This window comes from Calliphora vicina, chromosome 4, assembly GCF_958450345.1.
Source record: "Calliphora vicina chromosome 4, idCalVici1.1, whole genome shotgun sequence".
NCBI classification, from domain to species: Eukaryota; Metazoa; Arthropoda; class Insecta; order Diptera; family Calliphoridae; genus Calliphora; species Calliphora vicina.
The window spans coordinates 42,290,854-42,305,886 of record NC_088783.1 but is presented as its reverse complement, the minus strand read 5'-3'; the positions used below and the strand labels follow the sequence as shown (position 1 = coordinate 42,305,886).

Below are 15,033 nucleotides of genomic sequence, written 5' to 3'. Positions count from 1 at the left end.
TTTGAATGATCACTTGGGTATGAGAAAGCATTCTGCAAAATGTCTGGAGCGTTTGCTCACAATCGGGTCACATGGCAAAAATCCATGAATTAGGTTTCGAAATGCTCCCTATTCCAGATTTCTCGAGTGACTATTTCTTGTTTCCAAACCTGAAGAAATGTCTCGGCGGAAAGACATTTGACTCCAACGAAAATACTTATTTTGATAACCTCAACAAATCTTATTTTTTGGAAGGAATAACAAAATTGGAGAAACGTTGGACAAAGTGGGAAGAGTTCAAAGGAGACTATGGTGAATAATAAAATAATTTTTAATCCAAAAACCTGTGTTTCATTCAAAAAGGCCCGGACTTTTTGACCCACTCTCTTATTAATAGAATACATATTTGAAAAAGTTTAACTTAAAATTATTTCTCCATAGTAAAATAATCCAAAGAACCTTATTTGGGAACTGCTAGTTTAATATATTCATGAAATAAAAAACCTCAGTGACTTGTTACAAATTGACACATTTTTTCTTTTTGTGTATTATAAACAAACTAAACATAGCCAACCAAATGTCAAACAGAACATAAACCAAACAAAAACATTGTAATTTTTTTTTCTCATTAACAAATCAAGTAAAAATTTTACTTTTTCCAAGGAAAACAAAAGAAAAATTTAATTTAATAACTATAAGTACTATATAAAAATATAACAATATTTACTTTAAATTAATTAAAAATTGTTTTGTAATAGTAATAATAAATTATAACCAGAATAAACCAAATAAATGTGAATGAACGAAAATCAGATCACAAAGAAGAGACCACAACAAAAAGTACATAAATAGAAACAATTTAATTAAAAAAAAATTAGAGGTAAACTATAATCGCGTTAAAAACAAAGATTAAACAACAAAGAAAATATTAACCATGACCTTGACTTTAAGATTGCTGTGAAGGGACATCAAGGATATTATCATACATTTGTTCTTTGGCAGTTTCGTTTTTGTGAATAAGAACAAAAAAAACAGAAGCCATATATAAGCATAAAAAGGGGACAATAGAATTGGGTGGTTTCTAATACCAGCTAATGATATCAGCAGCAAGCAGCCCTCGTATGTCCCTTTTGTGTGAGGTTTTTGAAAATTCATCAAAATTGTGTTTGGTTTGCATTTGTGGACACAATCCCAATCCACTCCGGCTACCACTGTCTCCCGCACACGTAGCTGGTTTGGATTTGGATGCTCTCCAGAGCAACTACTAACACTGACACAACATTTGCAGAGATTGTGTAGAGCTCATAGGACGGTAAAAATGTCTTCTTCCCAGTCCTCTGCGTCTGTGGAAGATGACGTGAGATCGACAGCCAATAAGTCAGTAGCCGTTGATACAATAGTTAAATTTCCCAGCCAGAGGGGAGATTATGAGACCTCTTTAGACCCGAATGATGAATATGAAGTAGCTGGTGCTATGATAGATGTTGATGGATTCTGCTACGCCGACTATTCTCTTAAGCAATATGCCCATAGTGTTTTGGATTTCAGTTCACAATATGGCATAGATTTAAGTATATCCTATACGGCGCCAAATATTACGGGCAGACCTTCCATATATCCAAATTATGGTGATTTTCCTCAAACTTTCGCCATGGTATGTATGATTTATTGCAAATTTTGTGATTAACTATTTCAATTTGTATTACTCTTTTTATTTAGCGCACTTATGGCGACTGGTGGGACAAGTCTCCTTCTCGTTTACGGGAAATATCACCTCAAAATTTACCCAAAGTACCCGCTGAAGATTTTATAGTTTTGTACTTTGAAGACTATGTCATACCCGAAGAAATTGCTATTTTTGAAACATTTAATCCTGGTGCTGTTATACGCATTTGGGCGTATACAATTGCCAAGACATGGATTTGTTTGTGGGAGGATAATGAATTCTATACACGGCCTCCGGTTGTGGCAAATAGAGCGAGAAGTTTTGAACCACCTTTAAAACGTATACAATTACCAACCAAGTAAGTAGAATGTAGGAATTACAAATTTGAAAAACTTTTTTTTATAAAACTGTGTGTTCGGAAACGTTTTTTAGAACGAAATACATATTCATATACCGGATTGCACAGATTAGACAGATATGAATCAGCTGGTTCCAGTAATATGCTATAGAAAACAATCAAAAATGTCAAAATGGTTGTGATTTGGAAAGAGGGACAAATATATATCACACTCGTTGCCTATTGAAAATTGTATTTTTTTTTCTCTCGCTCTGAAATCCACCATCGCATGACTGTAATAATCTGTGATAGATTTTATGCACAGATTATTACAGATATGAATGAAACAAATTACAATTCTCAAAAAAGTAAAAGCGAATTTTTCAATGGTTGTGATTTACAGAGCGAAAGAAAAAATACAATTTTAAATAGGCAACTAATGTGATATATATGTATTTGTCCTTCTTTCCAAGCCACAACCAATTTGACATTTTCTTTTGTGTGTTTTCTATTGTTATATCACTGAAACCAGCTGATTCATATCTGTATAATTTGTGGAATCTATGTTTTAAAAACCGTCTTTCGTTGACACAAAATATTAAAATACATTTGAAAATTCGTTAAAAATTTTAAGTTTTTTTTCACGTAAACATAAATTTATTGTGCAAAATATGTTGGGAATTGTAAAGAAAATCAAAAACATGCAATCAATGCAAAATACTCAAAATTTACAAAACAAAAAGTCACAATTTTTAAAAGATATAGACATTAAGCAAAGAATTAATGCAACAAATCTACAGCATAAGAAAAATATAGACAAATCTAAGGAAAAACAAATATGTCCTTCACGAGAAAACACTTTCTGTGAACAGCAATGGTCAAAAAATAACGAAAACTATATTAAATCTTTAATACAAATGATCCAACAAACTTATCCCAAAAACTTTGACTCCGCTCAGTATCAAAATGATACTTTAGTGGGTAAACAAAGAAAATCGTTTATTCTAAAGGAACAAAACAATTTTGACCATAAAGTTCGCTCAAAGCCAAGTGTTACTTTCCAAAAAACAACCTTAAAGAAAGTCCCCACAGTGATTAAGTTGACAAATCGACAAACGAAAGCAACTTCCACATCTGACTTGAACAATAAATGCTGTTGTCTTAAGTCCATTTTGAAAAAGGATTGTGAAATATATAAGGACTGCAAAGATAAAAGTAGCATGGATAAATATCGTGTCTATGCTAATAAAATAGAACAACCATTACAACATTCCACTAAAAAGAAATCAAAAGAATTTCCTTTAGATGGTTGTAAGAAATTATGTAAAAAGAATACGGAAGAAGGAGACCTTACCAATATACCTATCAAATTTTCGAACGATTCAGGTACATGTGGAAGAAAACAAACATTTCAAGAGACAAACATTTTAAAAAGAAAAAATTGCCCAGACGTTTTAATTGGAAATCTGTGTAATGCTGTCATGCACAGTATTCAAATACTGCTTAGCACACCAGGTCATTGTGGTAATTATCTATTGATTTCTTTAAATTGTTATTTTACTTCACAATAATTTTACATCACAAATGTATTGGTCAAATAGCCACCAGATTTGTTTCTCGGGATAGAAAGCAGTTTTAGAGTTAAGATTTGTCATATAAACTTTCACCTTCATAGCAGTTGAAAATTGTAACTGTGGCAGGTTACTGGCCTTACCAGAGGCAATGGTGGAGGCATCACATTTATCATACACAACACCCTGCAGTATGGAGCTGTTTCTCTCGATCTGAATTCTAGAGACCAATATCTTGAAGTTCAGGGTATTACGGTCAGATCAGGAGATACGGAGTTGAAGCTCTATAATGTCTACGTCCCGACTTTAAGTCCTTGTTTGGGATGGCAGATTGACGCATCCATCTTTTGCACACTAAATGATGATGCCTCCACACGGATTATGGGTAATTGCGCAAGTTCGCCAGATATCTCCATTGCGAGTGCTGGTCTGAAACTGCTCAACTTGGCATGCAGTTATTTCTCTGGGATCAGACCATTTACCCATAATCATTTGTCTTTATAGACCTAACTATTTTATCTCTGAACTTACATAAAACAAAAGATAACAGATTGTAACGGCATCTTCAACGTCCACAAAGCTGAGAGGAAGTTTCGCGAAACCGTCACCCAAGCAGACGCACGCTTAATTTTCGTTGGACGAATATCCGTAGTGCGACCGCACTTCCCAGCAGAAGCAGCGGGACTCGCAGATGAGCATGATGACATCCGAAATACCAAACCTGACGACCCTAGAATCGCCCAGCTGAACCGACATATCAGCAGGTTGGTAAATGAGGACAGGCGAAACAAATGGTTGGATCATTTGAAGAACTGAAAATTAAGTTTTCTAGTTGGTAACAACACAAAGACCTTAAACGGTACCTGCGTGCTATTTACCGACTTTTTTCGTTGGACGAATATCCGTAGTGCGACCCCACTTCGAGCAGAAGCAGCGGGACTCGCAGATGAGTGTGATGACATCCCAAATACCAAACCTGACTACCCTAGAATCGCCCAGCTGAACCGCGATATCAGTTGGTAAATGAGGTCAGGTGAAACAAATGGTTGGATCATTTGAAGAACTGAAATTTAAGTTCTCTAGATGGCAACAACACAAAGACCTTAAACGCTGTGTTCGGTTTTTAACCTGTTAGTAATACCCAACGCCTGCGATTCCACGATTTTCCCGTTGTTAAAACCGGGAAAATCGTGAGCGTGTGACAATCGTCCTGGCCGATTTATCTCCTGTCTTCTGTAGCGAAGACATTCGAAGCTCTTCTCCTCCCCCAGCTGACCCGTCAACTCCCAGCAGCTCGTCACTAGCATAGATTGTGTAAGATTCACAGCACCACCACAACATTATCCGCCATAGTCACTCAGATCTCACAGGGCTTAATTCAGCAAAGGCCTTGTGAACGGACTGTCCTAGTGGTACTTGACCTGTTGCAGGCATTCAACACTGTCAGTCATGCCAGGACATCCGGCAGTCCACAATTCCCAACAAGACGATTGGTCGGTTAGTGGTCAATTATGCTGCTCCAGTGTGGTCGCCTTCGTTGAGTGATACTCAATGGAGAAATATTCAAAGCTTTCAAAATGCAGCCATAATGATAGTCACAGGCTGCCTTCAAATTACCTCCGAGGAATCTAAGGATTCTAATACAATTATAATTCAATTGCTTGACACTGCACTCAATGCTTGAATTACACTTGTTTTCAACTTGAATTCCAATAAAAATGTTTATTGAGTTTCTAAAACGAAATATCAAAAACAAATAAAAAAATACAATTGTAAAAGAGAATATCAAAATTAAATAAAAATTGTCTGTGTGAAGAAAATTATTTGTATAAAACAATTAAAAATTAACAATGACCACCAAACAGCATCTGCTAAAGACCTTAGAAAATAGGGAGCATACATTGAAGAAATTACTCAAAGAAATTCAACAATATGAACACAAAATACCGACAACAATACGACAACATATTAAAGGAGCGAAAAGTTTGCAACGCATTCAAAATAAAATGCAGAAATCTAAAACTGAACATGAAAAGGAACTAAATAAAAATCAACAATTTCGTAAAAATTGCTATAAATATTTATTGCAGACTATAAAAGATATATATATGAAAAATCGGGGACAGCAAGGTAATATGGAATCATTTATGGAAGGAACAATTAGAGGGTGTAATAGCAATAACAAGGATCATACTACCAGAAGACTGAGAGGAGGAGGAAATACTGAAGATATGCATACTAGTTTAAAATTTTATTGTACAAAAAAACCCAGTGTATTGTATCGAAAGAAGATCATACAAACTTATGCGGGTTCCAGTTTAGGAAAAAACTGTAATAAATATCAATTAAAGAAAGTGCCAAATATTGCGGACACTTCCAATGTTATTTCTTGTGCAACAGAAACACCTAATTTAAGCAGGAAATATAAAAAGTTGGCTAACGAATCAAAAGTTTCCAAAGATTCTTATGCTAATGATACAACTATGGCTAAATATCGTATAAAGCCTAGTAGATTACAGCCCAACTTATCAACACCATCTAATGATTATTTTATGGCCATTAACATACCCAAACATTATGGCGAACAATTTAATAGAATTTCTCAACAAAGCAGTCATCCCTTGGGCCATATATTTCATCATCAAATTCATGCATCTTTGAAGAGTAACCAATCGTATCATGAAGATCGCCGCCTAAAACATTTAGCAACGAATGTGTGTAACGCTGTGATGTTGGGTCATAAGAAAAACTCTTTGTATGGTAAAAAGGTGGACAGTGTTATTCAAAATTTAGTACAATTAACAAAAGGATACTAAGAAAACTTTGGATTTTATTCAATTAACTGGGAAAATAAAATAATTTATAATAAGAAAATATTTAAACAAAATTTTTAAAATTATAATTAGAATATAGATAAACAAGTCTTCTATTAAAAATGTTAGGAAAAGGTAAGATCAGGATGGGCATATATTTGAGGTTATAAAGAAAATTTACAGTCAAATTTTTAAATGTCAAGAATTAGCTGTCATTTGGAATTTTCTCAATATCAATATGAAATTCTAAGGGCCTGATTCAGAAACACGACCGGAAAACAATTTTGAAATAGAGATTTTCAAACAAAAATTTTAAAATAGTTTTCCGGTCGTGATTCTGAATCCGGTTGGGCCCTAAAATTCTTTTGGAATTTTATCAATTTCAATTTTAAATTCTCAATTTCATATAGAAATTGTGTAGTATGGACACACAACAGTTTTTGTTTGTAAATTGTTTTATTTCTAAAAATATACATGAAAAACGTTTGAATTTTTCATTTTACAGGACAATAAGACTGGAGTTTAATCACCAACGTCTCCACTATTACACCGAAATTGATGCAGTTCTATTAAATGGCAAAAAATTCAACATGAGAAATATGCAGACCCTACTCGACTACTATGAAAGACAAAGAAAAGGTTTCTATCTAATAAGAAAATTTTAATAATAAATCATAAACTAATGTTTTTAATAATTGCCCTGCAGGTTCCATTTTATGTAAATTACAAAATATGAAATTTCGCCCCGTGTGCAAGGACAACTATCAAACACGTTTGCAACATTTTCTAATGCATGATTTGGATAAATTTATGACAGCCTTAAACGATGTACAAATCAACGATACAACCAATACCAAAGATACTGAAGCAACACCACGAGCAGATTTAAAAGATATGCCGGTAAAACTTTGAAACCTTTTTTTCTATGTAATTAATTACTAATTTGTTTCTTATCTTTTCTGTTTAAACAGTTCGATATAGTCTTAAAAATCTTTAGCTATTTAGATTTAGTCTCACTATTTCGTGTGGGCCAGGTGTCGCGTTTCTTTTATGATGTCTCTACACATCCTTTATTGTATAGTGAATTGAATTTGAAACCTTATTGGCATTTAGCTTCTACAGAGTTACTTTCCACGCTGGCCAAAAGAGCTACGATTTTAAAGAAATTAGACATGTCCTGGTGTGGCTGTACCATACAAACGGTATCGCCAACCGAGTTTAAAAAGTAAGTTATTGTTATATATGTTTTATTTTTCGATTTTTTTCATAATTTTGATTTTGTTGTTCCAGATTTATACAACAACGTGGTGATTCTTTGACTCACATACGCTTAAATTCAGCTAAGTTTTTAAATGCCAGCTGCATTGAAACTTTAGGCATTGTCTGTGATAATTTAAGAGGTATCTTTTGCTGAAATACAAGTATTTAATAAAAATTTGTTTTAATTTATTATATTATTTCTGTTTTTACCAGAACTCTCTTTGCGGAATTGCTCTACTAGTCCTCCTTTATTGAATTTTTCCTGTTTGGCAAATTTAAAGAATTTAGAACGTTTGGATTTATTTCAAACAGTCATTGAATCGGATTTACTGTTGACCATGCTGGAAAGTAATCCTAAATTGAAACATTTAAATTTGGGTAAGTTATATGATAAAATTTAATATTATTTTCATAAAATTTTATTTGGTTTTTATTTAATTTAAGCATTTTGCAATGTGGCTGTTAATATGGATGATGTTGCTTTGCATATTTCCCAGTATAACAAACAATTGGTATCCTTGGATTTATGGAAAGCACATTTTCTATCCGCTCATGGTCTAATTGCTTTAGCTGAATGTCATGATTTGGAAGAGGTGGATTTTGGTTGGTGGTAAGTTTCGTAAAATATATATACATCACATCAATCACATTAATAATAATACAATAATTAAAAACTTTAGTTTACGTGAGGCTACTTTGGGTGATAGTTTAAAGGAATTCCTAACGAAATGCCCCAAATTGAAGAAATTGTTTTTAGCTGCTGTACGTGGTTTAACCGATCGTGATTTAGAATATATTGCAAATTTATGTCCAAACTTGGAACAATTGGATCTAATGGGTGTTTTGGGTATATCCAAAGAAAAATACTATGAGTAAGTTATCTACAAAATCACAAAAAATCTATATATTTTTTTATTTTTTTTATATATTTCTATAGTATTTTACAAAAATGTAAACATTTGGAATTACTGGATCTAAGCTTTTGCGATAATATTACGAATTATGAGGTACATTTCTTAAATTTTATTAAAAATTTTTGTATAGAATTTAATTAATTCCATATTTTATATTTCTTATTATTTCAGGTGGCTATGTGGTCTCGTAATTTTAAGGTTAATATCAAGTGTTGTCAAGATTTTAGATCAGATTTTTACTAACAACAATTTTAGTTAATTACATTTGTAACGAAAATTCTTTATATAAATTAGTTTTTAAAAGAATGTTATTGTATGTAGATAGTAAAATAAATTAAAATAAAAAATGTAATAAATATTGTTTGATTTATTTTTTACTTGGTTTACATAATAAATATAACGGTAAAGTTTTAACTAAATTCTACTAACTTTTGCAACCGTGTTATTTACACTTCTCTTTTAATTCTTTCATTGACAACTTTTTGATTCTCTCCCTCTCTCTTGCTAATCTACTACAATCCTTCACTCACATTCTTTCAGTTCATTTTTTTGCGTGTACGAAGAAGAACATAATTTTCTCAGCTCAAAATTGAATAAACAATAAAGTTTTTAAATAAATTCCTGAACAGAAAAAGTAAACAAATTATTAATAAAAAGTGTTTTTGCATAAAATCCACGTTAGGCAAACAAATATATGAGACATAATTCATTAATTATAAAGTGTTTAAAACAAGAAAACTTAATCGGTGAAATTTTCTTAAAAAGAACAAAAAAAAAATTATAATTAAGAACAGAAAAAAGCAAAACTCAAAAACAGGTGAACCAAGTGAGGAAAACAAAATGTCAAAACAATTTTTGTGGTTTGTTATTGTTTTGCATGTTTACAGTGTTGCTCACGTGTGTGCCGACAGGTGCCTTTTTGCGGATTAAAAATAGTACCCAAATAGCATTTAATAGGAAGGATGGAATGAGAAGAAATATTCATTGTTTAGTTTTTCTTGTTTTAAGAGATTATTATTTTACCTGTAAAATTGCAGATTTTAGTTTTTAATCTTTAGGATTATGGCAAAATATAGGCACTGAATGGTATTCATATTACAGAAAACAGGATGTAACTAATGTCTTAGAAAATGTATTGTTAGAATGACAGTAATGCAAGTTCGTATTTCTATGTTTAAGTATATAATGTTTCCAAGCATATTTTTTGGGTCTTTCCGTTGTTTGGTTCTTTCCGGCAAATCATTATAAGTTTTATTACACACAAGAGCACATTTTCATGAACCATAACGCTCTCAGATAGTTCAATAACAATTTGGGAAATGGTGCAGCTATTAATAATATATATTTCATAGTTAGATTTTTGTAGCGCTAATATAGAAAATGAGTAAAATATCAAGGTACTGTATTCAAATCCCACGTTTTTAGGAGTTCCAAAAAAGTGTTTATTTCACATATTTATAAAGAATGTTGATTTCTTTCATATACAATTTATTTTTAAGGCCGCTACAAAGTTCAACATATAACTAATTATTAAAATTTTGCATAATTGTCGAATTTATTAAAGAAGTATTAATAAAACCAATGTTGGCTATCTCCTTATCTTGTATTCTGGGGGAATAATGCTCTTTAAATCTGGAATTAAAAAGAAAATTTTCACAAAGATAGAAAACCCTTTATCATTCGAAAATATAATTTTTTTTAAGATTGCTATTTCCATTTCTATAAATATCTCACAATTTCTTACCCTCATTCTAATGATTACTACTATTGTAATACAACTCTGCAAGGCCGACGAACGAATGACATTTCAAATACAATATCCCAATTTTTTTATTTCTGCTGACTTCGTTTGTCCTACCTTTTCTCTTTGCAAGTCGTTTGTGGAATTTCACTGAAATGCGTTGCAATTTCAACAAATTTTTATGCAAAAATAGCTATTGAAAAATTAATAACATTAATGTGCAAATTTCAACAATAACAAATCAACATAAAAATCAATAGCAAATAAATGAAAAAACTAGTGAAAAACCCGAAACGTGGTAATACACGATAAAGAAAAAATCAAATAATCAGTTTTTAACTAAATTTGGTATAAAAAAAATTGTGAAGAAGCAGAAGAATAAAAAAAAGAGTCAATTGAGTGAGCCAAATATCAGAAAAAACTAGTGAAGAAGTGCAAAAAAATACAAAAAGAAAAAAAATCAGAAGTGAAGTTATAGAAATAGAACAAATAGAAGAATTCTTTTGTTTGTCAGTTTTCATCATACTCGTTGTCAATTTCGCAAAAATAAATTAAAATTCAATAAATAAACGGGTCAGTTGGAGTGCGTAAGAAAAGTGTCTAACACACATTTTAACAAAGAAATTCAAAAATTAAAAAGAACAGAAAATGAGTTTCAAATAAAGAAGTAAAAATTATGTGAAAAAAATTAATACCCGAATTCAAGCCAAGTTCTGCTGTTGAAGGCAGCATGTATGTGTGAGATTACGGCCAGTTTTTTTGTATTAATTTTGTCTTTTTTCCACATTTCTTGGAACACGCCTTTTTTAATTTTTTTCGATAATTAACGAATATCTTAGTGCAGTGCTTCGTTCAATAATTAAAATCTTATTCAACATATTTTTTATACATATTTATAGTTTGTGATGTGTTGATTTGTTTCCACTAAAATACTAAATCATATTAAAACTTGTTCTAAACTGCTAAACCAAATAAAACAAAAACAACATAAACGAACAAATTATTCGACGTTTGCGTAGACATCGACGTTAACCGTCACCTTCATCCACAACAATAACAACAACCACTACAAAATAACATTGCAAAGCAGCAACAGTATTATCAACACAACAACAAATACAACAAAAAAATACTGCTGCTAACTAATAATAACAATAATAAATAAAAAATAAAATAAAAAAATACAAACAAACGAACGAACCTCTAAAATAAACGTCATTTTTTAAACTTGACTCTAACAACCTCCCTCCCAACAATTATAACTTCAACATTGAAAAATGGATGAAGATGACAATAATTTGGCCAACAATGGGGCAACAGTGAGTGGTGCTAACATAGACAGCGCCGAAGAAGCGCAGGAAGATTTTGAAGATGATGACGATTTACTGGACACAATAGAGGTAACTGTGACCACAGATGGTGCTCCTTTACCACGTGACGACACGGAAGATATTGAAATCATTAACCTATCTCCCAACCAACAGCAACCAGACACACAGCAGCAACCTGGCAATTCAGCCGCTGCCAATTCTCCAAATAATGTCGTCCTCGCTCCTACCCTACTTAATTTAAGTGAAGATCTTCACAACTGGCCCTGGGAAAATGATGAAATTGACGATCCCATCATCTCGGGCTCACTTTCCGGAGCCTCCACATCGTCTCGAGCAAATGCTTTAATTTCGGTAATTTCCTCATCCGGCCATAGTGGTGATGGTAGTGCTGCCGACGAGGCTGCCAGCAGCAGCGGTGGCGCAGTGCCAAGCTATTGTTTTGATAATTCCTCATTTTGTTCCCGTACTCGCAAAGAAGTGGCTGCTCTCATTGTAGCCGAATGCTGTAGTGGTGGCCCAACGCCGGACTTGAATTATATTATGGATAGATTTTTCAATCCCGGCACAGCCATCGATAATCCAGACAATATATCGAGGATACGTTGGCTTATTGCTGGTGGCAGAACTATAAGCGATTTTGTGAAAATTGGTAAGTTTAAAATGGAAAATTAAATTAAAATTTTAAATTTATCAAGATTTATGCAAATAAATTTTGAATGAAAATGTTAAATACTATTTATTAAAATTGGAGAGGATATAGGGTGAATGCACCAGTAGTCGGCAGTTTAACTTTTTTTCAGTTTTTAAAGTGATACCATTATGAGTGCGAACATGGTATTGGGATGTAAATGGGTTATTGTTGTTTAGTAATTTGTATAGTTTTAGACTCAATTAATTATTTTCAAGCAGTTTTTATTAAATTTGAGCAATTTACGTTTTTTTGAAAAAACACGATTTGTACCCGAAGTCGGCACCCTTGATCCTAATGTCGGCAATTTGTGACCCAATTGTCGGCATAGCATTTTTTATTAAGAAAAGAATAAAATTTTAAAAGAATTCAAGTTATTTTTTATTTAAAATATCAGCCATTTAAATAAATACTAATAAAAAACATAAATTAGTGCATTTGAGGTGAAACCACTGTGCGGAAATATCATATCCTACGTTTTTAGACCATCATCCTCAGGATCTGTGTCCAAATCCTCTTCGCATGTGCCCCTAACTCGTTTTATCTTCCTTTTTTAATTTGTTTTGGTTTATTTTATTTTTCTATTATGGTCACTGTAATTATGTATATGTTTGCGGTAACCATTTATGTTTATTTTATGTTTAAGTTACCATTCACATCATTGTAGCAATCATATATACATATGATTGTAGTAAATATTTATGTGTTTGTGGCAACCATGTTTATGATGTAATACTTCAACATATTGTGTTGTTCTAGGATTATGGTCATCATATTCTGAGATCAACATATTATGATAAATCATTATCATGAAAATGATTGCCATAAATATATATTTATTTACAATCATGTTAATGGTAACGTAAACATATTATGGTTACCGCAATCATATATAATATCCCAGTGACCATAATATTATTAAAAAACTTTGAACAAATTTGAAATGTACAACTACAACTTGTTGGGATTGGACTTGAACAGTTAAAAGGCTGAAACCAAGTATTTGAATAATTATTTGATAAAGTTGGAGATGAGTAGTGAACAGGTTTCAACGTTTCATTGTGATTTTCTGCAGCTAAAGTTGGCTATACTACCATATTTTCAACTTTTCCTTGTTAATTATGAACGTGCCTGCCTCTATGGTAAGATTACTCACAATTTCAATAGTTTGATAATTTACTTTAAGTTATTGTTCTCTTCGATAATGTCATCGGAATCAATTCTACGCTCATATTAGGAGCTAGTCGGTTGACTATTTCAAAAGCTAGATCCAAATCCGTTTATTTTCTCATTTTCAGGCCGATCACCTACTAATAACTCCAACTTATTTAGTAAAGAGCCTGTTTATTAAGGTATCTTACATGATTATTTTAGAGAGAACAGTTTCAAAACCCCTTTATACCATTTCTTTCCGGGTAGATCATATACAAATGGTGTGGTTTGCTGCTCTTCCTTCACGATTGATTGAACCGTGTTAAGTTAATCCTCACTTTCTTTGGAATTAGATAACACTGTTTGCGGCCCCATTCTCATAGGACCTTCGGAACCGTATAATTTGTCCTATATTTTTGAACGCGGAACTCCATATTCTTTACTGGCACCTAATACAGAAATTGGGCCTTCTCTCGCATAGAAAATATTTTAAGGCTTTTTCAGGATAATGGTGCACGGGCTTTTTTTCTGGAGTGTCCATATTTGGAATTCTAAGATGTTAGAATTAATAATACCTACTGAATCTCTAAATATTACTCTGTTTAACGATCTCCAGTCAAATAAAAAGCTGCTGCCGAGTTCAGGATGCTTGGTCTCCTATACTCGGCAGTTCTTAAAATGCTCAATTAAAACTGTGCCGACTATTGGGTAAACTCATTTCAAACTCATTTTCTCCAAATCTATTGTCAAGAGAGATGAGTAATAAACAAATTTGTAGAATTTGAGCTTAATACAAAAAATTAGCAATTTTCCTGAAGTCGGCATCACTATGCCGACTATTGAAAATCATAGAAATTTTTGTTCCTAATGACGGCATCAATTAAAATAACCAAAAAAAATATTTTTTGTGAAAACTTTCACATTGTAGGTAATATTTAAACAAAGTTTTATCTGTTAGCACCACTCTGGTAAAAATATTACTTAAATTGATATGGTTACTAACTTGTTTTAGTTGGCCTTGCCACTAAAAAATTTCTTAAAAAACAGGCACTTCCGCACCAGTTGAAAGATGGTCACTTAATGAGGACAAAAATAGATGAAAATACTCATCTCAACCAAATTTAAACATTACATAAAGATAAATGAGTGTATGTTTAATTCAAGTTAAATCTTACTTTTGTATAAAATTATCGTTATTCTTATTTATTAAGCTTTTAAGTCAAAAATGCCGACTACTGGGTCATGCCGACTATAGGAGCGTTTACCCTAGTATGTATTTCATAAACTATTTTTAAATTTATCAAAGGCTTATAAACAAAAAATTTCTATTCTTAAATTTGCAGTTAATATTTTGAGAATAAATAAAAAATGTTTGGCATGAATCAACATTTTTGAAAAAAATTGTTTTTAGAAATTGACCGAATGAAGAGTAAGAAGCAATGTCTGCTTCTTGAATTTGAACGTTTTATAAAAAAATGTTATTTTTAATTCCAAAAATGCAGAATTTAACCAAAGTGAAATTGTTTAACCTTTTTATACCTATATTATTAATATGATAGTGTTTTGCAATTTAGTCTGAAA

The 15,033-nt window shown here is 32.0% G+C and overlaps 2 protein-coding genes across 2 annotated transcripts in view; both read left to right on the top strand.

Annotated features, from left to right (window-relative positions):
- The first annotated feature begins 717 nt into the window (after nucleotides 1-717).
- Nucleotides 718-8,896, top strand: Fbxl4 (F box and leucine-rich-repeat gene 4). The gene is made up of 12 exons (XM_065508094.1): nucleotides 718-859; nucleotides 931-1,633; nucleotides 1,699-2,003; nucleotides 6,872-7,005; nucleotides 7,073-7,266; nucleotides 7,338-7,591; nucleotides 7,657-7,766; nucleotides 7,840-8,004; nucleotides 8,071-8,236; nucleotides 8,307-8,498; nucleotides 8,564-8,633; nucleotides 8,712-8,896. The coding sequence occupies exons 2-12, from the start codon at nucleotides 1,298-1,300 to the stop codon at nucleotides 8,781-8,783; spliced, it is 1,998 nt and encodes a 665-aa protein (XP_065364166.1). The 5' UTR covers nucleotides 718-859; nucleotides 931-1,297; the 3' UTR covers nucleotides 8,784-8,896.
- A 2,131-nt stretch (nucleotides 8,897-11,027) lies between these two features.
- Ubr3 (Ubr3 ubiquitin ligase) overlaps nucleotides 11,028-15,033 on the top strand; it is a 92,978-nt gene continuing 88,972 nt past the window's right edge. Inside the window, exon 1 of the mRNA XM_065507695.1 lies at nucleotides 11,028-12,261. Coding sequence (XP_065363767.1) covers nucleotides 11,559-12,261 — 703 coding nt within the window. The 5' untranslated portion in view covers nucleotides 11,028-11,558. The remainder of the gene's footprint in view (nucleotides 12,262-15,033) is intronic.